Genomic DNA, 27,235 nt, shown 5'->3' with positions numbered 1-27,235 from the left:
TATATATACACTCCCTGGATAAATTTGGGAAAAGCCAATACGTAATTGCAGAGAGACGGTACCTTAAAGAGGAAGACACCAAAGTGTGCCACTCAGGGAAAACCCCACCTCACAGAGGGTCGGTGCCAGGCGCTTATCCTGAGTTGTCAAATCCCAAGATTTGATTTTGGCATTTTCACCCTCTGTTCATCAGATCTGGGGACTGCAGACCCATGCTGATTGAGTTTATAAGTAACTGATGAGCCAGAATGACTCCATTTATAACGTTATCCAGTGAGTTGGGTTCAAAACCCAACGCACCTACCTTTGTGATATTGGGCAAGTTGCCTGACTTTTCTGTTTTGTTTTTTTTTTCTTACCCGGGCAGTTGGAATGTTAATGAGCGAATGCCTTCACATAATACCTGGAAGATAATAGCTAGTGTTAGTATGTTGTCATTTTGCTGTTGTCTTCATTATAACTGTGCAAGTCAACTTTAGGAGACTGACTAATAGATCAGAAAGTTGCCTCTTGAGCATAGGATTTTAGAGCATGGGAAGTTAGAAGTTCTGAAGGAATGCCCCCATTGGGCTGGATCAGTTGGGAATTTCATCAGTTGATACACAAGACACCATAGCCAGACCCTCACCACCCATTACCCAGGCCCTGCTGGACAAACTCCACTGCAGTTTGAACCTGTGGTTTACCTTTCCTAGATTTTATAAAGTCGCCACTTTTTTCATCTGAGAGTCTCTAGTTTATTTGGTTCCAGTTTTTAGCAGCGATAAAGGAATCACTCTGAGTACTTTGTTTGGGTTTGACTTTCAAAATATTGTTTAGGGGCGATTTATTTTTCTTCCAGGTTGCTCCTCTGGTTCCACGTTCTGGAAGTGACATTTGCAGGAGGGTACCTAACTAGTCTCCAGGATGGCCTGCATGTGCAGTAGGAGGCCCTGCATCCCTTTGATGGACGAGAGCCATGGGAAAGCGTGCTTCTTGAAGTTCATTAAAACAGATTGCCCTTCTGTAAAGACCTCACATATCTGTATTTGTGTTTTATTTTATTTTGTGTCTGGTATAGGTATTGACATCCTGAAGCTTGTAGCAGCCCAAGTGGGAAGCCAGTGGAAGGATATCTATCAGCTTCTGTGCAATGCCAGCGAGAGGGAGGTGGCCGCTTTCTCCAACGGGTACACGGCGGACCACGAGCGGGCCTACGCAGCACTGCAGCACTGGACCATCCGGGGCCCCGAGGCCAGCCTGGCCCAGTTAATTAGCGCCCTGCGCCAGCACCGGCGCAACGATGTCGTGGAGAAGATCCGTGGCCTGATGGAAGATACAGCCCAGGTAATGCAGCCCGGATTGTCTGTCTTTCCCACTAACCTTTAGGTCCCTGTGCTCCAGACTTTACCAGGTATATGTAATAAGGAGAAAGAACTGAGAGTCGGTGTCTAGGTTCTGTCTCTCTGTCTCACTCACGCACACACACACCCCTCTTCTAGGGCAGTACTTCTCAATGGTTTTCCATTAATCATCTAGAGAACTTTTTAAAAATTTTGGTATTTGGACCCCACTGTAGACCAGTCACTGTAGAATCTCTAGGGACAGGACTAGGAACCAGCATTTTTAGGAATCAGTATTTTTAAAAGCTCTCCAAGTGATTCTAATGTGCAAACTTGAGAATCTTTGCCTTTGGAGTGGATTCTGTCATCAGACTGTATGGCTAGATCTATTCCTTGTTACCCAATTTACAGTTTCATGTTGCATAACACATTTTGAACAAAAGCAAGAAGGAAGACTTTTTTCTATTCCCTTTCCCTTCCAGACGATATTTTCTGTGATGTGGTTTCAGAACGCTCTGTCTTACTCCTGAGTACCCGCAAGGATGCAGGTGGTACTGGCAGTATTTAGTAATAGGATTGATATTTCTTCTTGGGCTTGTCCAATCAGTGCCTCAGATGAAACTGAGGGGACCCCGGAGTGTGATTTATTTATAATCGTTGGTCCATGAGCCCTGGCTTTGGAGTCAGACAGCACTGCATAGGCATCCTGGCTCTGACACTTACTAGCTGGGTGACCAACATTACTTCAACTTTCTCTGCCTCTGTTCTCTCCGTTGTAAGCCAGGTTTATAGGGTTAATTAAGACTGGAAATAAAGTATATAAAATGCCTGACACATTGAAGGTGTTCTGTAAATTGTAGTTATGGTCATGATGTAACTCATTTTACTTAGCCTTTCCTTAATCATAAGGTGCTTCCCTGAAAGGCCGTGAATTAAATACAAATTCGGCCATTGAATCATATTTCTTAGACTTCGATTGAAGTTTTGTAACGTGTTCCCAAAGGAAAAACGCTGCCCTTGGGCCTTGATAAAACCCACTTAAAATTTAAAAGGCAATTCAGCCTGTGTTCTTTTCCAGTGGTCCAAACTCATTACCTAAAAGTGCAAGGGAGAGATGTTCCCCCTGTCCACTCTAATCTACTATCATTCTGTACCACAGTTGTGTATCAAGGGACTCAGTTTTATACATTTAAGAAGTCCAAGTGCCTTTATCTTTCTATACTAACAGTGTAGTGTTTCTTCATTATTGAAATAAACATTCATCAGGTGGATCTTTTATCTAAGTGACTAGATAAAAGTTCATCGGTGCTAATTGACTTTAAAGGTAGTCTTTAAAGCCCCTGGTGTATTTTTAACTTTTTTGAAATGTGGAATTTCAGAAAAGAGACTTACTAATAGAGTCGGGGGTAATTATTCAAAGGTACACACCAGTGTCTTGTGACTTTCTGCGAAATGATCTCAATTAAGTATGGTTCACAACTAAAACGAGGCTTTGAGTAGCTGGATTTGGGGAAAGGAGAGGGGAGATGCTTGGCCCCCAATTGAATAAAATGGCTGCAGTTCAAACAAAGGATCTCAAGAGGCAAAACATTATTGTGGGGCTTCCCTGGTGGCGCAGTGGTTGAGAGTCCGCCTGCCGATGCAGGGCACACGGGTTCGTGCCCCGGGCCGGGAAGATCCCACATGCCGCGGAGCGGCTGGACCCGTGAGCCATGGCCGCTGAGCCTGCGCGTCCGGAGCCTGTGCTCCGCAACGGGAGAGGCCACAACAGTGAGAGGCCCGCGTACCGCAAAAAAAAAAACAAAGAAAAACAAAACAAAAAAAACATTATCGTGCTTCCTTGGAGTGCTGGCTTTAAGGAAAGAACTGCTAGGGCGAGCAGAAGATTTGAAGAAGGATTTAGATGCTTGCGAATAAGCCACTGGATCGCCTTGATAATGCCTCCAAAAAAGAGAAAATGTAATCGATGCGATGTTCCTCCAAAAAGAGAAAATGTAATTGATGTCGGTTCAATGGAATATTCAATAAGGTGGAAGGATGATCATGATGTATTGTTAAGGGTTCGTGATGTATTGTTAAAGGTTCAAAGGTTTGTCATTAGAAAAAACAAATATAAACATAGGAAAATGCATACATGTTAATATTATTAAATCTAGGTGGTTGAATTAGCAGTGATTTTTTAAAAATTATTTTCTATAATGAAAACATTACTTTTGTGGTTTAAAACATTTTTTTAAATGACAGCTGAAAAGGCCCACGAGGAAAGATAGGTAGGGCTTTGTTTTACTGTGCTGAATTAAAAGACGGAACCATCCTCATTTTAATTGAGGAGAAGCAGACAGGGGTTTACGCGCCATCCATTCTTCCTTGAGGACTGGCTGAGGTTTGCTATGTTGGGTCATATTTGCCTAAAACATACTTTACTTTCGGGTTCTGCAGATCTGTCTCCTCTCTCTGTGTACACTCAGCAATCACTTAGAATTTGGGCCTAGTCTTTAAGGTACTTCTTAATGGTGGTAATGATGGTGGTAGAATATTGTCTATACCAAATGACGTTGGTATGTTTCTCTTACAGTACCATTGAGTTTCATCAATGTTTATGGAGTACCTGCTTTATTCCAGGCACTGTCCTAGGTGCTGGGAAAAGTGGGCCAAAGGTGCAGACTCCATGGAGGAGACTACATGTCAGGGAGAGTGATTATAGCAAAAATCACTGGGTCAATGAATAAGAGACCAAAACCCTTAGTCCCCAAGTGCCAAGCTCCTGTTCCTTTTAGTTTTTTCCTTCCTCTTATCTCCTCCATATACAAAAGATTCTAGTATCTATTTTTTGTTGTTTATTTTGTAAGAAACAGTGACATCAAGATATCTTGTAGCCTTCTTCTTGGTTCTAGTGTAACCTGCATGTTAGGATGGAGGCTGAGAAGGCGGTATTAAGCTTCTTGTTCCATGTTTTAATCATGTCCATCATTGTCTGGCAGTGTTGTGGACCCAGCTCTTGCCCTAATTTTAGCAGCCAACGAGCATGGATTTCTGGCTGCCAGCTATTATTGATTGCACAGTTTGCTTATAGTTTATCTCTGAGATTTGTGGAGTCAAACAAGAGAATCAAAACGCAGGGGGCATAATTGAGACCTAGTTTCCATTTTCTAGTGGACCTGTATTCTGCGTGTACGGTGGTACTGCTGACAATTTGAGACTTTGCCCCAGGAGTTAATGGGCTCATAATATGCAAAAATGACTCCGTGTGTGTGTTTAAAATGGTTAATGTTTTTTCCTATTCATGAGCCTGAGAACACCTATGTTATGTTCCACTCGAAGGATTAGCCCCAGTGTTCCCTTTAGTTACCTCTCTCAGGGACAGCTGGTCCATTATTAACCATGGTGGCCTATTAGCCATTTTTGAGTTAAACACATCCAGAGTCTTACTTTAAAAAAAAATTTATGGATAACAAATTATACAGTAAAATTTACTTTTTGGTGTACTGTTCTTTGCATTTTTTTTTAAACAAGTTTTTAGAGCAGGTTTAGGTTTAAAACAAAATTGAGAGGGATGTTACAGAGTTTCCTGTATACTCCCTCCCCTCACACATGCACAGCCTCAACCCCTCCCCTCACACATGCACAGGCTCACCCGTTATCAATCTCACTCACCAGAATAGTACAGTTTTACCAAGAGTGAACCTGCATTGACACATCATAATTACCCAAAGTCCATAGTTTACCATAGGGTTCACTCTTGGTGTCGTACATGTGCTATGGATTTGGACAAATGTATAATGACATATGTCCATCACTATACTATCATACAGAATACTTTTACTGCTCAAAAAATCCTCTATGCTTTCCCTATTTCTCTCTTCCCCATTACCCACCTCTCTCCCACATCAACCACTAACCTTTTCCTTGTCTCTTACAGTTTTGCCTTTTTCAGAATGTCATATAGTTGGAATCATAGAGTGTGTAGCCTTTTCAGGTTGGCTTTTTTCACTCAGTCATATGCATTTAAGCTTCCTCTGTGTCTGTTTATGACTTGAATGCTCATTTGTTTTAAGCACCAAATAATATTCAGTTGTCTGGATATATCAGTTTTATGTATTCATTGACCTCCCCGACTCTTTCCTTCTCTGAGGTATGAGCTGGGTTTTTCAGTTTGCTCTTCTTTCAAGTTCAACATCAAAACTGAACCCAGCCTTCCAGAATCGTCTGAATTCTTTCCTTCCTGGTCATGAGCTTTTGGGAGAAGCAGTAAAGCAGTGGGACAATAGTTTAGAAGTTACTGGGACTTTGCCGAAACTCTTTAAAAAACAAAACAAAACAAAAACCTAACACAGCCTTCCCAATTTTATGTTCTCTCTTTTTTTCCATCCTTTTACTTTGATTCTTTTCTGTGGCTTTATTTCAAGAAAGTCTTTTGTAAGGAGCATATAGTCAAGCTTTTAAAAAATCTATTCTGACAGTTTTTGTCATTTAACTAGAGAATTTCAGTGTGGTTACATTGTTAACGTCATTACCCGTGTATTTGGCCGTCTTATTATTTGTTTTGTATTTGTCCTATCTGTTATCTTCCCCCTTTCCTTTCTTGTTCATAAAGCATTTCTTTATTATTCTACTTTTCCTCTTAACTTCTTAGTTACACATTTTTTCTTTACTTTTAATGGATACCCCAGAGGTTACAACACGCCTACTTAAATTATGAGCCATTTTATAAGTGTGTATTTTCGACTACTTTTCAGACCACACGGCAGCCTTAAAAGACTTTAATCCTATTCCTTCTCTGGTATTGTGTTTTTGTTGTCATACGTTTTAACATTACACATTTCTTAAACCTCCCAAAGGCACAGTTATTACGGTTTTACACAGTCAAGGTCCACATGACCCACCTGCTCACTGATATTTTCTGTTGTTCTTCATTCCCCATCTCTGCCTGAGATCATTTTTCTTTGGCCTAAATAATACGCAGTGTAGGTTTCCGGCAGTAAACTGTTTTTCTTCATCTGGAAAATGCCCGCTGACTAAAATAAATTGCATTATCTGCCCTTTGTTTTTGAAGGTGAGCTGGAGAGTAGAACTTAAGCTTGATAGTTATTTTTCTTTCAGTACTTTCTTGCGTGGGTTTAAGTTTCCCCTGCTAAATAAATAGCAAAGGAGGGGAATGTGATTTTATTTTTAAATCTATATTACATAACGAATTACGTGTGCAATATTATACCAAGGACTTTGGGCAATGCAAAGACAAGGAGGACAGAGTCATTGCTGTCAGGGAAGCTTACCGTTGAAGGGAAGAAACGTATACATATCAATGTTTAATCTAAGGGAGTAAACCCAGGAGGGAGGGAGGAGGGAATTGGTGGATATACAGTTTATCGACATGAAGGCTGCAAATCGGGATGTCAGTGTGGAGATGTGTACCGGGTTAAATTTCTGTCCAGGCAGCATGTCACACTGGGGACTCAATGGTCAATTACTTGACCTCTCTGCCTCAGTTTTTTCCTGAGAAAATGGGAGCACCCTTAGTGCCTGTCCTTTGAGTTGTTGTGAAATTAGGTCAGTGTGACCCACAGAAAGCTCTTGGTGAATGTTTACCATGAATCATTGCAGTTATTCCCAGGCTCTAGAGGCAAGAGAGGTGGAAGAATGTTCCTGACCAGCTCCAACTCACATGGTGGATCCTTTAAATCCTGAACGCCAAGGGTTGCTCAGTGTCGGATGGGAAGGGACAGCCAAGTCCAAGACTGCTTGACAGGTAGATGGTTGAGCACCAGAGTTGCCATCTGCGTTCAGTGCCCAAGAACTGGAAATTCTAGTAGTTGTAGATATTTATTCCTTACTGGCTGAGTGAGCGTTCCTAGGCTGGCAGGGATGTTTTCTCTAGTGAAGAAACAAAGGTGATGGTGTGTGTGTAGACAGGTCTGCTCTCAATGGCTGTCAGAAAAAGGACATGAAATTGAGCAACTGGATTTCTAGGTTTCCTTACTTTCTTTTCTTTTTTTTTTTGGGGGGGGGACTTTGTATATTCAAATAGGCTTACCCAGTACTGTCATTTTCTTTTCTTTTCCCCCTCACTTTGGACTTGTTTTTTTCTCTCTAGGAAACCTTGGGCAAATGATTTCTCTGACTCAGAGTTTTCTATTTAAAATGGGAATTCAAGTGCTTTTCAGAATTAAATCAGATAACGGCTTGTTGAACTGTGGGATGTAAAAAAAATGAGGTAATGAAAGTGATGCTTACTGGCTAGGTTCGGAAGTCGTGGTGATTTGAATTTTCCAGCATTCCTTTATAGTTTCATTTTGAGAAAGGGAGGCAAAAGGAATTTTAGGTACATTTAAAAATGATAAACAACAAGGTCCTACTGTATAGCACAGGGAACTATATTCAATATCCTGTAATAAGCCATAATGGAAAAGAATATGAGAAAGAATATATCTACGTATAACTGAATCACTTTGCTGTACATTAGAGACTAACACAACATTGTAAATCAACTACACTTCCATAAAAAGAAATGATCATATTAAAAACAACCACAGTCATTTAAAATAATATAAAGTGTTACTTTAGCTTCCTGCTTTGACCAGAGATTCATAAATGAAAAGAGTTGGTGTTGATCAGGCAGGGGGTTTGGGTAGCTCATCCCCCCTGCCCTCCTTCGATTAGCTAGATTAAAACTACACTGTAATGTACCAACCAGTGACTCTGAAGCCAGTATTGTTGTGGTTAACTTCTATGGTAGTAGAATGATTCTTTGTTAGAGATTCTTAATCCTTTCCAGAAACCACATAGGAAACCTACATCCCAGGGACAGAGTTTTCTCTCTCTCTCTCTCTCTCTCTCTCTCTCTCTCTCTCTCTCTCTCTCTCTCTCAACTATAGTGGACTCTGTGTTGGAGATTGAGTGGTTTTGCTCTGTATAATCAACAGGGAGAATCTACCAGTGAGGCAAGCAGTGGGCATTCTATTTGCGAGGACGGTACCACTGCTTTTGCTGCAAAGGGAACTACGTGATTTTTTTTTTTGTTGTTTTTCTTACCAGCTGCAGGATGCAGCTGTCTTTATCTACAGTGTGACTGAGACCAGCTCTTTTCAGAAATTTAATATAGCGAGGGTGAGTGGAGGCAAATACCAGCTGTACCTTTAGCTGTTGACTTTTTGGCTTTTCAAATCTGTCTTTAACTTGCCAGTTGATCATCTCTTAGAAAACAGGGATTATTGTCCTAAGGCCTTAAGATGTTAGCTAAACTCATGTGTGTCGAGCCCCTGACTTCTGTGTGACCACTGTGTGGAAGGTCATTTCAGGTCAAGTTACTTAATTTGCAGGGTGTGACTGTGGGCTCTGGGGAACTTGTGAGGTGGTGAGAAGGGGACATTGTAAAGGCGTTGCTGACACACAGTAGGCCCGAGTACATTGAGTGATGCTTGTGTTTTAGGTGGTTATTGTGTACAAAGGAGCCATGTCTATGAATAAGCCTTTAGACTTTTAATGACATTTCAGGCCATTCTACTTGTTATCATATTCCAAGGTTTCATTCAGTTAGTCAACAATCTTTTGTCGAGCACCAGCTGTGTTCCTGGTACTATGTAAAGAAGAAAGGTGTGTGCCTTTCAATAGCTCACTCACTGAGATGAGACACGTGCAAATAATGACAATCCAGTGGGATAAGCAAATGTATAATAGAAGTGTGCGCGAGGAATTGTAAGATAGCGTCAGAAGGCAGGGGTATGCGACCCACCCAAATATACCTAGAAAATAAGAACAGATACATATACATTTCCTTTTTTTTTTTTGGACACAATATGCGGCATGCAAGATCTTAGTTCCCTGACCAGGGATCGAACCTGGGCCCACAGCAGTGAAAGCACCAAGTCCTAACCGCTGGACCGCCAGGGAATTCCCTACTTCTTGAAATCGTAGCCGTCTTGTAAGCATCTGGTGAGATAGAGTGTACATAGTAGAGGTAATGATTGTAGATGTTCAGTCCTGCACTTGACATCTACTAGGGGGGCTCAGTGAATCATAGCTACTGTTTTCCATGTTGGAATTTGAACTCTACACTCTCCTTTTTTGACTCAAGAGCAATACCACTCTACTTTCTGTGAAAGGAGATTAAGGAGAAAGGGGACCAGTGTTTGCTGAGTATCTATTGTGTCCCAAACACATTGGGTGCTTTGCATCTGCTTTTATCTAGCAAGCTTCATGGCCCTGTGAGATATAGGTCAGTATTAGAATTAAGATATATTTCTGTATTTCGTTGAATGCCATGGCAACCATGTATGTACCGTTGTTATAGGTACCACTAAGAAAGCAATAAAAACATTGCTAATTATAGTTGTTAGATACATCCCTATTTCAGAGATGTTAAAATGTGAAAAGAAATATCCACTGTAGAATTAATGAAATATGGTAGTTGAGCTTGAAGAGTACAGGTTATTGGGGGAAAAGTCTGGGAAACAGATTCTTGGGATCTTGGGATTGATATACCCTCCCTCCCCAACACACACAGACTTACACATGCTTTTTGTGTTTTTTAGTAGCCTTTAAAGATGAGACAGCTTAACACAAGCATTTATTTATCATTCATTAATGGAACACCCATTTTGTTTCAAGCCCTGTACCAGGCACCGGATATACTAAATGAAAACACACACTATATACATTGGAATACTACTCAGCCATAAAAAAGAACAAATTTTTGCCATTTGCAGCAACATGGATAGACTTGGAGAGTATTATGCTTAGTGAAATAAGTTAGACAGAGAAAGACAAATACTGTATGATATCACTTATATGTGGAATCTAAAACATACAACAAACTAGTGAATATAACAAAAAAGAAGCAGACTCACAGATATAGAGAACAAACTAGTCGTTACCCACATGAAAGGATGCTTAACATCACTAATCATTAGAGAAATGCAAATCAAAACCACAATGAGGTATCACCTCACCCCAGTCAGAATGGCCATCATCAAAAAATCTACAAACAGTAAATGCTGGAAAGGGTGTGGAGAAAAGGGAACCCTCTTGCACTGCTGGTGGGAATTGTAAATTGATACAGCCACCAGGGAAACAGTATGGAGGTTCCTTAAAAAAACAAAAATAGAACTACCATATGACCCAGCAATCCCACTACTGGGCATACCCTGAGAAAACCATAATTCAAAAATAGTCATGTACCACAATGTTCATTGCAGCTCTATTTACTATAGCCAAGACATGGAAGAAACCTAAGTGTCCATCAACAGATGAATGGAAAAGAAGATGTGGCACATATATACAATGGAATGCTACTCAGCCATAAAAAGAAATGAAATTGAGTTATTTGTAGTGAGGTGGATGGACATAGAGACTGTCATACAGAGTGAAGTAAGTCAGAAAGAGGAAAACAAATATCGTATGCTAACATATATGAAATCTAAAAAAAAAAACAAACAGTTCTGAAGAACCTAGGGGCAGGACAGGAATAAAGACACAGATGTAGAGAATGGACTTGAGGATATGGGGAGGGGGAAGGGTAAGCTGGGACAAAGTGAGAGAGTGTCATGGACTTATATATACTACCAAATGTAAAATAGATGGCTAGTGGGAAGCAGCCGCATAGTACAGGGAGGTCAGCTTGGTGCTTTGTGACCACCTAGAGGGGTGGGATAGGGAGGGTGGGAGGGAGACGCAAGAGGGAGGGGATATGGGGATATACGTATATGATAGCTGATTCACTTTGTTATACAGTAGAAGCTAACACAGTATTGTAAAGCAATTATACTCCAATAAAGATGTTAAAAAAATAACAACAGGGCTTCCCTGGTGGCGCAGTGGTTGAGAGTCCGCCTGCCGATGCAGGGGACACAGGTTCGTGCCCCGGTCCGGGAGGATCCCACATGCCGCGGAGCGGCTGGACCGGTGAGCCATGGCCGCTGGGCCTGCGCGTCCGGAGCCTGTGCTCCACAACGGGAGAGGCCACAACAGTGAGAGGCCCGCATGCCGCAAAAACAACAACAACAACAACTAGTCGTTACCAATGTGGGGGCAATATAAGGGTGGGAAATGGGAGGTACAAACTATTGGGTATAAGATAGGCTCAAGGTTGCATTGTACAATATGGGGAATATATCCAATATTTTGTAATAACAGTAAATGGAAAGTAACCTTTCAAAATAGTATAAAAAAGAAAAAAAAGAAAAGAAAACACACACACACAAAGCGAAAACACAACAGGAATCATCTCTCAGGATGCTGGCCGTTTTATAGGAGGGATGCGTATGTGAGCCAAACTTTAGAATACATTCTGTGAGACTGCCTCATAGAGGACTTGCAGTGGGCTTTTCTTTTTTTCCTGAGACACAGTGTCTCAACATTCAGAAAAGTCTGCGTCTATCAGTTGATGACATTTTCTACCCCTTTAATCCACACCCTTATTGGCTTTCTCAAAATGTGCATTGGAAGGAAATCAGAATCAATATTGTGAAAAGAAGCTTATTTTCTCAATCAATTACCAGTGCTGGATATCATATTTTATTTTCATTTTAAAGCCAAAACTTATATTCAGACGAAGCTTAATACCTTTCAGTTTTGGCCTAGCTTCTCCACCCTGTGTTTGTGAGACTGTCTGTTCATCTGTTATAACCCAAGTTCCAAAAGTACGTACACTTACTGATAAGGAATTGTATCTCAGTCGGCAGTAGGTTTTATTGTACACTAGTTAATTTCAACATTTTAATCACTTATTCCTCACCAGTTCCTTAGGAGAGACAGCTGTCACTAGTGAATTCCTCATTAATTTTTTTTTTTTTTTACAGAAGGAACTTTGATTTATCCATAGTTGGGCTGAGTCAGGGGGCAGGCTGGAATGACCAACCATTGAATTGGCTTAGGGAAAAAAGTACTAGGGAAAAAGATGGAGGAAAGTTTTTATTTTTATAACCACAACAATAAGTAAGGCTCTTCTGAGAATGATATAAAACACAGAAGGCATACAAGAAAGATTCAACTACTTAACAATATATATACAAGCCAGAAAACACCATATGTAAATCGAAGACAAAATAATAACTGGGAAAGTTGTTTGCAATATAGGGTTAATTTCCTTTAATAATGAAGAGCTTTTGCAAATTAATTAAGAAACCAACCATCCAAAAGCAAAATGGGCAGTCTGTGAACAAGACAGTGCACAGAAAAGAAACACTGAAGGTTCTTAAAGGTATACAGATTTTTATTTATTTATTTATTTTTTACCTTGCTCAAATAAGAAAAATTCAAATTGAAACCTACACTGAGATACAACTTTAACCTTTTAGACTGGCAAAGAGGGAAAGGTATGACACCATTCTTGTACTGTGAAGGGAATAAGGGTGTGTACACCAATGGGTGTGTACATCAGCCCTGCCCCTTCCGAGGGCCATCTGGCATCTTCTACCTAAGGACGTGTCCATTGACCATGGACATTCCACTCTTAGGAGTACGTCCTACATATATTCTTTTTTAAAATTTATTTAACTTATTTTTGTTTTTGGCTGCATTGGGTCTTCGTTGCTGCACGCAGGCTTTCTCTAGTTGCAGCGAGCGGGGCCTATTCTTCGTTGCGGTGCTTGGGCTTCTCATTGCGGTGGCTTCTCTTGTTGTGGAGCACGGGCTCTAGTCATGCAGGCTCAGTAGTTGTGGCTTGCGGGCTCTAGAGCCCAGGCTCAGTAGTTGTGGCGCAGGGGCTTAGTTGCTCCACGGCATGTGGGATCTTCCCGGACCAGGGCTCAAACCCGTGTCCCCTGCATTGGCAGGCGGATTCTTAACCACTGCGCCACCAGGGAAGCCCTACATATATTGTTTTTTAAAAAAAATTATTTTATTGAAGTATAGCTGGCTTACAATGTTGTGTTAATTTCTACTGTACAGCAAAGTAATTCAATTATACATATATATATACACACATTATTTTTCATATTCTTTTCCATTAGGGTTTATCACAGGATACTGAATACAGTTCTCTGTGCTATACAGTAGAACCTTGTTGTTTATCCATTCTCTGTATAATAGCTTGCATCTGCTAATCCCGAACTCCCAATCCTTCCCTTCCTGACCCCATCCTACATATATCCTTATATACATCCCACATGTGTGCAGAGTGACGCAAGTATAAGTATTCATTGTAGTGTCCCTCATTAATAACAAGAGTGGAAGCAACACAAATGCCCTTCAATAGAAAACTGGTTATGTAAGCTGTGGAACATCTATACAGTGTAACAGTATACACTCATCAAAAACAGTGAGTCAGCTCTTTATGTGCTAACCTCAAGAAGTGTTTTTAAACAAAAACGGGCAAGGTACAGGACAGTGTGTTTGTATACCTTAACCCCATATTGTAAAAAAAAATTGTAAAACATGAAAGAGAAGGTCTGGAGTGGGGTGGAGAATATGTGTACCTACCAACTGGTATAAGTTTAGACAATGTCTGGAAGAATACACGGGGAATTGGTAACAGTTAACACTGGGGGGGTAGGTACGGAGAAGCTAAAGTCAGGGTTTAGTGAGGGGGAAGTAGTTTCAGGGTCCCCTTTTGTACCTGTGGCATTGTGTACCATGTATAGTCTAATTCTAGTGGCATGAATCCAATTAATGATTTTACTAAACAACACTAATTTAATCAAATTTGGGACGTTCAGAAAACTTGAGTCACAAAGGTCGGCTTGAGCCTTCTTATTTCAAGGTCATGCATTTCCTGTGAAATTATTTTCTATCCTCCATACTTTTTAAAAAAACATTCTAAAGGCTTTATTTAGCACCAGGTAGGCTATTTCATTATAACAGTTGTTAACTTCAAGACAGCCATTAAAATAACTTACTGGCAGCTACTGAAGGCCCCTTGGACCAGTATCTCAGTCTGGGGTTGGGTGGATAAATACTGTAAGATTAATGTACCCCAAATAAAGGGTCAAAGCTACTGTACAGTTAGTGTCTGTACATAGCTTAAGTACACAGGTGCCTTGCAAACTTGAAATGCACAAGACCTCCTTTTATATAGTTGCATACTTCTATCTTGTCTTAAGGCAAGCTTATGATTCTTGCAACCTTTTTTCATGATTAGAATTGTCCAAAGGCTTTTTTGTGGGAAAGGCTTCCTAATAGGTCTCATTGAGTGAAGTTTACGAAAACCCGAGGCATTTCCAACAGCACAATCTTCTCCTATAATGGTGGGGCCCCCTGACTTATCTCTCCTCACTTCCTTTTTTGAGAAAGCTAGCGGGTGAGTCAGCTCAGGGCTGCAACATTACGGTTGATGTCAGCAGCCTGGACTGCTTGGCAGACACATGTGCCAGCAGCTGGTGGCCACGCCCTCCTCTCCTCCCTCCGGAGCCAGCTGGTTCTTACCAGTTTTGACAGCTTTGCACAGCACTGCTTGTGGCTTCCTGTGGCTGCCCCCTCGCCCCGCCGTGCACCTAGTCCTCTTGCTAGGCAAGGATTGGCCACCAACCACACCTTGGCTTAAACGTGGGTGGATTTGAAATGAACTCTTAGACATGATCAGAATTAGCAGATGACATATATACACAAGACTCTGACAACTGCCTTGATTGGGGCTTGAGATACTTAAAGGAGAACCCAGCCATGGCCAGCTCGCCTGGGCTAATGTTTAAATGGAATCTTAAGTAAGGTTGCAGTTGAAGCAAAATTCTTGAATTATCCTGTGCTTGGACAGATGTAGGGGGCGTGCAGGGTGTCTTTTAAAATAATTCCCCAGTGGTTTGGGCAGTTTTTGGTCACGTGAATCCTGTGAGCTTCCTGAGGGTGGGTGACTTGGTTCTGCAGGTGCTGCTGTTGGCTTGCAGCTTACCTGGGCAGTGCATAGCTCAGTGTTCACTCAGCTCTGTTGCCTCTGTGGTCTAGCTCAGGGGTTCCCAGGGAAGCTGAACAGGGCATCTTGGCATTGTACTCCTGTTCCTGCTTCCATCCCGTGACCTCCAGTGAACCCAGGGAGATCTAGACAGCATAACGCTGCAGTGTCCGCTTGCCAGTTGATGATTTACGTTTAAGTGTTAGCACTGTTCCCTACTTATGCAATGGAAGCCCCTCTGTGCTTCCCTTTCCTGTGTTCTGGGCTGGGCCGGAGAAGAAAGAAGGAAGGTCAACAAAAGACTAAATAATCAGAAGCCTAGGAAAAGTTTGGGGAATTTCTGTCTTCAGGTTATTTGGCCCTTAGCCTTCTTGTTAATTTATTTATTGTCCTAACTTTCAAAAATAAGACTTAGGAAACAAAGAAAAGTTAAAACACAGTACAACAAACACCCAGAACCTACCACCTAGATTCAACAATTATATTTTGACATCTTTGCTTTATCTATATATGTGTGTATATATTTCCAGTCCATATTCCTGTTTCTAAGACTTCCCTCCAAAGTTCTTATAAATGATAACCCTTCTTTTAAAGGTTTAGGAATCAGCGTCTTCTCAATTTCCTCTTAAGTTTTTTCTTTTTGTTTGCAAAAAATTTTGCTGAGTAAATTTGGGTCGTTCTTCTTAAGACCCGTTTCTCTGGGTTGGATTGAACAAGAATTCACACTCGGAAGAATTATTAAAGTCTGTCCCCTATCAGCTGGAACTTTAAAGAAACCCTCCTATTTTCCCCCTTTTCTGTTGGAGGCGGTGTATTTGTTTTATTTTTTTTAGGGAGAAATCCTCGTATACAGGTATTCTTTAGTATCTGAACTTAGGAATTGAATAGATTCAGGTACATGTTTTGTGATAAGGCTGGTAACCAGCATTATCTGAACCCTCATGTAGATCTGAAGTCCTGGAACCACATAGCTTTGGATGACAAAGCGTTTCTTATCATCCGAAATCCTGTTCTCTCAAGGTAGGAACTACATAGATCCAGATATCAAGAGATATTTGTATAGCAAGGAGGAAAGTGCTCGTTTTTATCAGAGCCCAATCTTACATACCTACATGGACCTATGGGAGGTCATGAAATCTAATTTGATCTTGATTACACGGGCAGCTGGGAGAATGGGGGAACAAGCTTCAGATAATATCATCATCCTTAAATAGCTGTAGTCATGTCTTTATTTGTGACTGTAATTCCTTTGAGATAAACCTTTAGTGGAAATTGAATTTGTGTTTTTTTAAATAGTCACTGGTCTGTTGGGATCGGAAATATTTTCTAATAGAAAACAGTTATTGGCCACAGTTGAAGTGTCTGGTTATTTACATAGTCTCTCATCTTTATCTATTTTTTTAATTTTAATATCTTTATTGGAGTATAATTGCTTTACAGTGTTGTGTTAGTTTCTGCTGTACAACAAAGTGAATCATCTCTACGTGTACATATATCCCCATATCCCCTCCCTCTTGAGCCTCCCTCCCACCCCCCTATCCCACCACCTAGGTGGTCACAAAGCATCGAGCTGATCTCCCTGTGCTATGCAGCAGCTTCCCACTAGCCATCCATTTTATATTTGGTAGTGTATATATGCCAATGCTACCTTCTCACTTCGTCCCAGCTTCCTTTTCCCCCCACCCGTGTCCTCAAGTCCATTCTCTACATCTGCGTCTTTATTCCTGCCCTGACACTAGGTTCATCAGTACCGTTTTTTAGATTCCATGCATGTGCATTAGCATACGGTATTTGTTTTTCTCTTTCTGACTTACTTCACTCTGTATGACAGACTCTAGGTCCATCTACCTCATTACAAATATCTCAATTTTGTTGCTTTTTATGGTTGAGTAATATTCCATTGTATATATGTGCCCCATATTCTTTATCCATTCGTCTGTCGATGGACATTTAGGTTGCTTCCATGTCCTGGCTCTTGTAAATAGAGCTGCAGTGAACACTGTGGTACATGAGTCTTTCCGAATTATGGTTTTCTCAGGGTATATGCCCAGTAGTGGGATTGCTGGGTCATATGGTAGTTCTATTTTCAGTTTTTTAAGGAACCTCCATACTGTTCTCCATAGTGGCTGTATCAATTTACATTCCCACCAACAGTGCAAGAGTGTTCCCTCTTCTCCACACCCTTTCCAGCATCTATTGTTTGTAGATTAATTGATGATGGCCATTCTGACCGGTGTGAGGTGATACCTCATTGTGGTTTTGATTTGCATTCCTCTAATGATTAGTGATGTTGAGCATCTTTTCATGTGTTTGTTGGCAATCTGTATGTCTTAGAAATGTCTGTTTAGGTCTTCCACCCATTTTTGGATTGGGTTGTTTGTTTTTTTGATACTGAGTTGCATGAGCTGCTTGTATATTTTGGTGACTAATCCTTTGTCAGTTGCTTCATTTTCAAATGACTTCACCCATTCTGAGGGTTGTCCTTTCGTCTGGTTTATGGTTTCCTTTGCTGTGCAAAAGCTTTTAAGTTTCATTACATAATCTCTCATCTTTATCTCAGGGCAGTCATCCAGCTGAGGTTCAAGATCTGCCACTGAGTTACAGGTCCTTGCAGATTGTATGGGCCAGGGCAGCCCCTTGTGGTCATGTGATGTCTTTGTATTGAGTTTACAGGGTTTGTCAATTTCTGTAACTGCAGTGGGTCCAGACAGGGAAGTGACATGACTCAGCAAAGAGGATTACTTGGAAACTAGACCACCTCTGATCTTGAGTCCTGGCTTCTGTGATCTTGGGCAGGTTACTTAAACCTCTTAAAGCCACAGTTTTCTCATCTGTAAAATGGAGCTAATAAGAGCTACCTTAACATCAAATGGATTCCATATATTTCATGCTGAGTTGTTTAGCAGAGTACTGATGATGGCTTATGTTTTAAAGCCCCTTTTTGTTTACTGGATCTGAGTAACAAGCGGGTCAACTCAGATGGAATAGCAATTAGTTTCCGTTGAATTTAGCAAATGGGTTTTCGAAAACCATCATTAAAGTGACAGAAGTTTTCACAAATGTAACATAAGAATTCTTCCTTCTTTCTAAGTGTTGGATGAGGTCTGGAGGGAAAGTTCAGTAGGAAGGTGATTTTTAATTATAAGGTGCTTTCTTCTTGAGTCTATCAGACATATCTGGCTACAGAGGGGAGAGAAAAGGATCTTGTGGAATCTGATTGAGTGATGCCAGGAACCAAGGGGTTAAGTTGAACCATTTTAGCAGATTGGCAAGGGGCATCAGGGCTGGGTAATTAAGGCTTCATTTCAGGGGATCACTGATGCATCAAAGTTGTTAATTAGTTTTATGAAAACAAATTGTGCGACCACAGGGAGATTGTAATTAGGTAGTAATTGAAAATAACTCAGTGGTAAACCTTAGTTGAGGAACCAGTGGAAGTAACTTGGAAGGAGAAAGGGAGTTGGGGTCTGTAGGTGGGAAGTGGGGAGAATGAAAGAGCCATAGTGAGACAAACAATAAGACAATTTGAAGAGAGATGACCTAGAGTAACCTTCTTCTTTTAGAAATGAGGAAACAGATCTGAAAAGGGGTGTGGTTTTTCTAAGACCACACAGCTAGTTAGTGGTAGATTTCCTTTCTTCCTTTGCCATGATGTTCCAGGATTGTCATCACTTTGAGTTTTAGGAGTTGACTATGAAGATCATGAAACACGCTGAAAAGAAGGCTTCTGGGGCTGGAGTCTTCCACCCCTGCCTGTTTGCAGAGTATCCTCAGAAATGCTGCTCCATCATAGGAGAGAAGCAAAGTCGTCTCACACTCTTGTTTCACTTATATGCCACCCTCGACATGGCAATGGCTTCAGCGTCCACGGCTCCACCATCCCCAGGGCTGGAGAAACATTTCAGCCTTCCACAGTGTGTCATCCTCGGAAAGTCCAGTCAACAGGGAAGTGCATTTTGTTTGATGTTAAAAGAGGAGAGTTATTTTATTTTATTTTAATTTTATATTGGAGTATAGTTGATGTATGATGTTGTGTTAGTTTCAGGTATACAGCAAAGTCATTCAGTTATACATATACATCCATCCATTGTTTTTCAGATTCTTTTCCCATATAGGTTATTACAGAATATTGAGTAGAGTTTCCTGTGCTATATGGTAGGTCCTTGTTGATTATCTGTTTTATCTATAGTAGTGTATATTTGTTAAGAGGAGAGTTATTTTTGAGGTTCAGTTTCAGGTTGTGATTTGATTGTGCACCCAAAGCGGGCATGTCAGTGTGGGGAGCTGGTTGAGGGAGGAGTGGACAGTTGCAAGGACACAGCTGGAAATGGCTCTTTCCAGTGCAACCCAGGACAAGTTATATCATTGTTCTCACCGATACTGCTCAAACCTCTGTAGCCCAGAGGCATTCAAGCCCATGAATTTTAATCAATAGCTTGTTTACCTAATCCCTTTGCATGGTTCCTCATACTCAGTGGTTCTGGGAATCTGGAAAGGAAAATAGTCAGGTCAGCAATGGAGTTTTAGGTATGACTCAGCTGTCCTGTAAGGTGAACCACTTATCTCTCTTTTCTTATCAGCTTAGACCAATAAATACAGTACCTGGAAGGACAGAGTGTGTTTGTATGGAAACTAATCAGGAGGACATTTGGGGCTCATTTGGCCAAAATAAATTTCATGGTCTTGAAGTTCATACAATAGACTCGTACTGATTTGGGTTACTTAGGGAGCTCTCCCCTCAGGATCCCTGCCTTCGCCCCCTTTTTGGTCTGTCTTACTGTCTCACCCTGATTTCTCAAATGAGTCTTCTAAGTTAGCACGGTTACAACATGGCTATAGAGCAAAAAGAACTCTACTTTTCAAGTTTCTCCAAAGGGACTTCAGATATCTGGTGGATCCATTGCCTTCACTGGCCAAGTTTTCCCAGAGGCCTTTCGTTTAAGTCTTACTATTTGCTTCACCACAGTAAGTTGGGAGGAGTGTTGTCCTTTTGTGCCTGTGAATGCTTAAAAAAAGTAAAGAGAGGAGCTCAGCCAAGTAGATGATTTTCCAACTGTCCCGTTCCTTGGCTACCAATATAAATAAGAGCTGTTGCGGCCACATTTTCCAATTAACAGAGGGAAAATATACTTATCAGTGGTGACTGCTTTTAAAAATAACATTTATTGTTTTTCTAATTATAAAAGTTAATATGGCCCTGTAGAGAATTGGGGAAGCTTAAAGGAAAAAAAGGAATAAATTCATCCACTCAGGATCTCTTTTGTGACTATTTTGATAAGTTTATGTTCAAATCTTTTCCAAGAGGATACAACCTGATTCTGTGGACATCTAGCTTTCTTGTTTAGAGCGTTTGTCTTCTCTTTTAGTATCTGAATCTTATTATAAGTGCTCTTTATTTGCTCTAAACTCAATACTGAACCGTGAACTTTCTGAACTAAGGAAATAAAGAATTAATTTATTCCACACATCCTGAGGCTTCAATTTCTTATTAGAGAAGTCACAGGTAACACAATGCTTGAGTTGCAGTGCTGCAAAACAATTTTTTTTTTTTTTTTTTGGTGGTACGCGGGCCTCTCACTGTTACGGCCTCTCCTGTTGCGGAGCACAGGCTCCGGACGCGCAGGCTCAGCGGCCGTGGCTCACGGGCCCAGCCGCTCCGCGGCATGTGGGATCTTTCCGGACCAGGGCACGAACCCGTGTCCCCTGCATCGGCAGGCGGACTCTCAACCACTGCGCCACCAGGGAAGCCCTGCAAAACAATTTTGATGGATATTGTCAATAGTAAGGTAAAGGGAGGAAAGAAGTAAGTTTCTAGGGGCAAATTTTTTTTTCCTTCTAGGAAAAAAATGCAAGTAACTTTAGAGAAATCTGCAATGCAACCAGCTACTGTGTATCCTGTACATAGTGACAGATATCTATGCTTGGTAGAGGAATAGATTTTCTAGAAAGATGCTTGTCAAATGGTCTCTGGCTTTAGCTGTGGTTGTGAGCTCCATTGTGGAGCTTCTAAAACCATTCCTAGCGGCATTTTCCCATTCACTTGACTCACTGTTAATGATCGGACAGCATCAGTTCAGCATTCTGCCTTCCAAATTATGTTAGAAGTCATGTACTTAATTTCCACTGATAATATCCTTTGGCAAAATTGGGGGGAATATTAAATATTGAAAGTTTTGAACTGAGTTCAGGAAATAGGTGGGTGGATTTCTTAGGCTGTTGGCATGTGATTTGTGGACAGGAATTTCTTTTTTTAAGCAAGAACAGTGCACTATATTGACTGGCCGGGTCATCCAATGTACTGTCCCTGAGAACCAGAGCGTAGACAAGTGTTCTTTGTCTAATTGAGTGAATAAAAAACATGTTTTGGCATGAATGGCCATGTGCATTTTCAGGGAGGAGGGGCACATGCATGCCAGGGCCTAATGAATTCAAATCTTAAAAACGTATCCATAAAACTTGTCTGTGGATCAGAAGGGGGCTGGTAGGAATGCGTGATATCCAAGCCTTAAGATTGCACTGGAAGCAGAAGCAGGATGTGGGTGGTTGTACAAGGGAAAAATGCTGTTGGAACATTAGATGTGCCGTGTCAGAGGCCTTCAGAATCTGCACAGTTGCAAGAATTTCTCAGGCTGTAAAGCTTGTAAAAGAGGCAGTTGTGCTTTGCTTTGTGCGTTTTACAACTGGTGAACGTCATCCTTTGAAACAAGGGGCAATGTCTTCCTGATTGAGGAGCTTGAAAATGTTTCTCTTGACAAGTGGGAGTCTAGTCATGAGGTTTCTAATGAGCGGTGATTAACAGCTCCGGGAAGAGTGCACATCACTGTCTGCACCCTGCCCCGTGTCATCTGGCCACCTGACTCCCAGATTTCCCTCTGTGCCAGAAGAACCAATAAAAATATAAGTCAACCGACTAGGAGATGCCACCAGTGTCTGCCAGATTTCTAGGGTATGGTGTCAAATGACAGGGGCAACTAGAGATGTCCAGCTGGCCTGAGTTGAGCACTGACTTTCTCCCTGGGTTTGTGTGCCGTCTCTGGGCCGTAGTCATTTCACCTGCAAAACGGGGTGATACCACTCATCACTTACGCTCATCTCCACTGTGCACCCTGGTACAAGCCATGATTACACGTCACCTGCCCGCTCACTGTAGCAGCATCCTAACTAGTCTTCCTGTGTTGATTCTTACCTCCCTAAAATCCAGCCTCCATGCACCAGCCAGAGCGGTCATGATGCTCACTGTCTCCATCTGAAACCATCTTGTTTGCTTGCTTTCTTGTTATCTTCTCTCTGATCCCTGCCCTGGAATGCAAGCTTCACGGTCTCCCCTACTTCCTGAAGAGCCTATCCATTGGCTCCAGCGGGGTGGTTCTCCCTCTCTCCTTCCAGCCGCTTTTGCTCTGGTGTTCTCCTGTTCTCATTTTTTTCAAGCAGTTTTATTTACTTCCTGAGCTAGTTTGAAATGGGAATCAGGAAATGGAGGGTTTAGTTTTAGTTCTGCCACTTCCTGGCTGGGTGCCCTAAAGACAGTCACTTACCTTCTCTGGGCCCGTCTCCTTACTTGTAAAGAGAGGGTGTATTTGTTTGCAAGGGCTGCTATAATAAACTACCAGACTGGGAAGCTTAAACATCAGAAGTGTATTTTCTCACAATTCTGGAGACTAGAAGTTTGAGGTAAAGGTGTCAGCAGGGTTGATTCTCCTGGGCGTGTCGAAGATGGCCATCTTCTCCCTGTGTCTTCAACATGGCTTCCCCTCTGTGTGTCTGTGTCCTAATCTATTCTTATAAGGACATTAGTCATATTGGATGAGGGCCCAGGTGTACCTTAGTTACATCTTTAAAGGCCCTATCTCCAAATATAGTCATGTTCTGAGGTACAAGGAGTTATGAGTTCAACATACGAATTTTGGGTGCACTTAATTCATCCCAAAACAGAGGGGAATATGCTGGATGATATCTAAGACCATTTCCAGCAGGTACGAAATTATATTTTTGTTGGACATCTTCCTCCTCACTTTCTTGCCCAGTTTCACTCCTATGAGGTAACAGCTTGGTGCGTATGCCTCCTAATTTTTAATGTTCACACATATCCTCTCGTGCATTTTGAAGGGTGTGTGTGTGTGTGTGTGTGTGTGTGTGTGTGTGTGTGTATCTAGCAATAATGTAAGTGATGGACTGTCAAAATGGGAGAATTTATCCACAAAATACTAAATGGAACCCAAAAAAAGCATCCAAGAAGGGATTTTAATTTCATTTTTTTCTATAATTTTTTAATTTAAAAATTATTTCTATCTTTATTTTTTATTTTAAAAATTGAAGTATAGTTGATTTAGAATCTTGTGTTAGTTTCTGATGTACACCAGAGTGATGCAGTTATTCACATATGTGTATATTCTTTTTCAGATGCTTTCCATTTGGTTTCTATAATTTTGTTTTTTTTTTTTTTTTGGCTGCATTGGGTCTTTGTCGCTGCGCGCGGGCTTTCTCTAGTTGCGATGAGCCGGGGCTACTCTTTGTTGCGGTGCACGGGCTTCTCATTGCGGTGGCTTCTCTTGTTGCGGAGCGTGGGCTCTAGGCACGTGGGCTCAGTAGTTGTGGCTCATGGGCTCTAGAGCGCAGGCTCAGTAGTTGTGGCACATGGGCTTAGTTGCTCCGCGGCATGTGGGATCTTCCCGGACCAGGGCTCGAACCCGTGTTCCCTGCAATGGCAGGCGGATTCTTAACCAGTGCGCCACCAGGGAAGTCCCAGTTTCTATAATCTTTGAAGTATATAATTCAAAATGGTTTCTTTCCACAGCTGGAAACTGACAAGCTGGCTCTCCCGAGGAGCCCCAGCCCGCTTAGCACGAGCCCGGTCGCCAGCCCCAACCCGAAACTTGAGAATTCCACGCTTCTGACGGTGGAGCCCTCCCCACTGGATAAGAACAAGGGCTTCTTCGTGGACGAGTCCGAGCCCCTCCTTCGCTGCGACTCCACGTCCAGCGGCTCCTCGGCGCTGAGCAGGACCGGATCATTTATAACCAAAGGTACGGATGGTTCGGACCCACATTCATTCTTCAGCCTCCCCTCAAAGAGCCCGTGGCATCTCTCCCTCCATCAGTTCCCCATTCCAGTAGGGGCTGGGTCATCTAAATGACCTGCCCTGGACTTCGAGGTGAGGCTGGCCTGCGCGAAACGACGTCATTAGCCAGTCGGGACCTGCCTAGAAAATCTTTACAGCCCCGACTGTCTGGCCGGGAGCCTGTGTCCAGGAGTATCGGTCACCCTTGATCCTCATGATGCTATCGAGTGTGTGTTTCGGGGAAGGTCCGATAATGTGTAGTCTGGCAGGTTTTTTTTGTGTGTGTGCAAATTATTTACTAGGCTTGCAGAATCCAGGGATTTAAAGTATAACTTATCTTGAGAGTCTGGGGTAGAGGTTTTAGTGACTGAAATTAAATTTCGCTCTGTTAAGCTTGGTTGCAAATAACAATGTTTTAAACATCATGGGTTGGTACTTTGGGTAAATAATTTGCCACTTGCAGTTTTGAATAGCAGGGTAGGGAATCAGCATGTACACTATACTGATGACAGGTTTTTGTTAGGAATTTCCTAGTTTGGGTAACACCGGTTATATTTTACCGAAAGGGGTATATTTTATGTTGTTTTTTATATATTTATAAAATAATTCTATTTCACATATTTATATTTTATACTTTATATATTCATATATCTCTATACTTATATAAAGATTTCTATTTTAGTTTATAATTTATGTTACATATTATATTTTAGAGAATACATCTTATAAATGGTAGTAGAAGTTATAGTTCCTCACTCCATTGTAAGATATGACCCAAGAAGCAATATTGTCTTATTTATGTGCTTTTGCTCCAAGCAGTTTAATTTTAAAATATGACAATGTAATTAGGAAGTCAGATAAGCCGATTATTGACTTGGAATGTTTGAGGGGAAAGGCTGGGCTCATATCTTTGCTTACTAACATGTTACAGATGGGGAAAGTAGTGACGGTTTGTTTTTGTTTTTGTTTTTTTAAAGTTTCTTTAAGTATTTCAGCATTCTCCTGAGTTTTAGGAGAGTTTCGGAGACGTCATTCGAGTCTAGGCAAATGTCATGTTCCATCAACAATGCGTTCAAGCAGATAAGCAGATCCTTGTCTGATCTCTGTTACGCACATCTTGTTTGTTATCTTACGTGCCACGTCGGTAAAAACCACGGTGGTGTTTAAAAATGTGCCTGAGCTTCACTGCCTCACCTCGCAGGGTGGGATGGGGACAGCCTGGGGAGAGGGTCGCTGTCACCTTAGCTCTCCTCCGTCCCCCAATACAGTCCCGTTACAGCTGTCCCCTCTCCTCTCCTCCCTGCAGAAAAGAAGGACACAGTGCTGCGACAGGTGCGCCTGGACCCCTGCGACTTGCAGCCTATTTTTGATGACATGCTCCACATCCTGAATCCCGAGGAGCTGCGGGTGATTGAAGAGATTCCTCAGGCCGAGGACAAGCTGGACCGGCTGTTTGAGATCATTGGAGTCAAGAGCCAGGAAGCCAGCCAGACCCTCCTGGACTCTGTTTATAGCCATCTTCCCGACCTGTTGTAGAACACGAGGAATACTGCACTCTGGAAATTACTCAATTTAGTGGCAGGGTGGCGTTTTTATTCTTATTTTTTTTTAATTTTTGTTTTTTGGTGTGTGTGTGTGTGTGTGTGTGTGTGTGTGTGTGCGCGCGCGCGTGTGTGTTTAACAGAGTATATGGCCAGTGTTTTGAGTTCATTCTTTCTTTTTAAAAACCCTCCTGGGAAGTTAGCATATAAGCCTTTTCAACTGTTTCAGAATATCCACCACTGAAGTTTTTTTAGTTTCCATATTTTCTCTGTCTTGCCTTCGTATGTATTCTCAAAATTGTTCTGTGCACTTTAAATTCACTTAATGTATCACAAATACAGTGCGGCTTTTCCCACACACTGGACTATGAGGCTCTTAACTTCTTAAAAGTGTCATAGCATCTTGTGAATGCTATAAGCTGTCTTCATGTCTCAACATTCACATCTGCTTTATTATTATTATTATTATTACTATTTTATTATTTGCCATTTATGAATTTTCTTAAGGATTCAAGAAACGTAAGACCCCATTGAGTTACTGTAACGCAATTAGATCTTGAAGTATCTTTTTAACATGCCTCGTTGGGTAGTTCATATTTATGGCTGAAACTTGACCACACTGTTGCTGATTGTATGGTCTTCACCTGGACACCGTGTTGAATGCTTGATTACGTGTGCTCCCCTTACGCTATTCTGCTCTGGGCTGGAGACATGAAATCCTCACAAGCCATCATGACTTGCTATTTGAGTGGCTTGACAACTGGGCCACCAAGGAACTTGAACTTCAACTTTTAGAGATTGAGCTGTTCTGGAACATATTGCTGCACTTTGGAAAGTCACAGTTGAAGTGCTGGTGACAAATGACACCTTTTCCAAAGGGAATTTGTCCAGCTTTGCTTTACAAGATGTCTTGTTTTTTATACACACATAGTCGATAGGTCTGGTCTGCCCTCAGGGCCTCGGTCTTGGGGGGTTTCCTTCATTCAATCACTTTAGTTAAAAATGGCTGCAGCTTTAAGAACTCTTGTCTGATCTATTTGCAACTCTGCTCCCATTTATACACGTGCTCTTTGATGCTTAGTTGCTGAATTCTAATGCAAAGGTGGTGTGGACTCCCTTTGTGTGGGTGGGGTTTGTGGGTAGTGGTGAGGGACTGATATCAGAAAACTGCCTTCAAGTGTACTAATTTATTAATAAATATTAGGTGTTTGTTACTTGAGTAGTTGAGTGTATTTAATCCCTGCCTTGTTCGTGTGCTCATGTTATAATTCTTTGATTAGTCTCTTGGAAAAGTGTATTCTAAAACCTGAGCGTTTCTAATCTGTGAACCATGCACAGTAGCGAAGGTTTGTGTTTGGAAAAGTACCTAGAGATTCATAGAGAAGGACTTCCAAGCATTGAGGATGAACAAGCATTTCCTAGTTTGTTGGGGGTAAATCCGAGGCTCCTGCTTTTGAGATTGTCTCTGCTTTAAGAAATGAGGATTTGGAGGTGG

The 27,235-nt window shown here is 41.6% G+C and overlaps 1 protein-coding gene across 2 annotated transcripts in view; it reads left to right on the top strand.

The window, feature by feature from the left end:
• Window positions 1-26,954, top strand: part of TNFRSF21 (TNF receptor superfamily member 21) — a 65,018-nt gene extending 38,064 nt beyond the window's left edge. For both annotated transcript variants that reach the window (XM_027127455.1, XM_027127454.1), the window contains exons 4-6: window positions 1,061-1,326; window positions 23,936-24,164; window positions 25,506-26,954. In XM_027127455.1, the coding sequence (XP_026983256.1) occupies window positions 1,061-1,326; window positions 23,936-24,164; window positions 25,506-25,735 (725 nt within the window). In that variant the 3' untranslated portion in view covers window positions 25,736-26,954. The remainder of the gene's footprint in view (window positions 1-1,060; window positions 1,327-23,935; window positions 24,165-25,505) is intronic.
• The last annotated feature ends 281 nt before the right edge of the window (window positions 26,955-27,235 follow it).

The sequence above is a fragment of the Aethalodelphis obliquidens genome, unplaced genomic scaffold (genome assembly GCF_003676395.1).
Source record: "Aethalodelphis obliquidens isolate GAN/ISIS:26980383/991018 unplaced genomic scaffold, ASM367639v1 scaffold31, whole genome shotgun sequence".
Lineage (NCBI taxonomy): Eukaryota > Metazoa > Chordata > Mammalia > Artiodactyla > Delphinidae > Aethalodelphis > Aethalodelphis obliquidens.
Note: the sequence above shows the minus strand (reverse complement) of the source record. Positions and strands in the feature narration are given on the sequence as shown.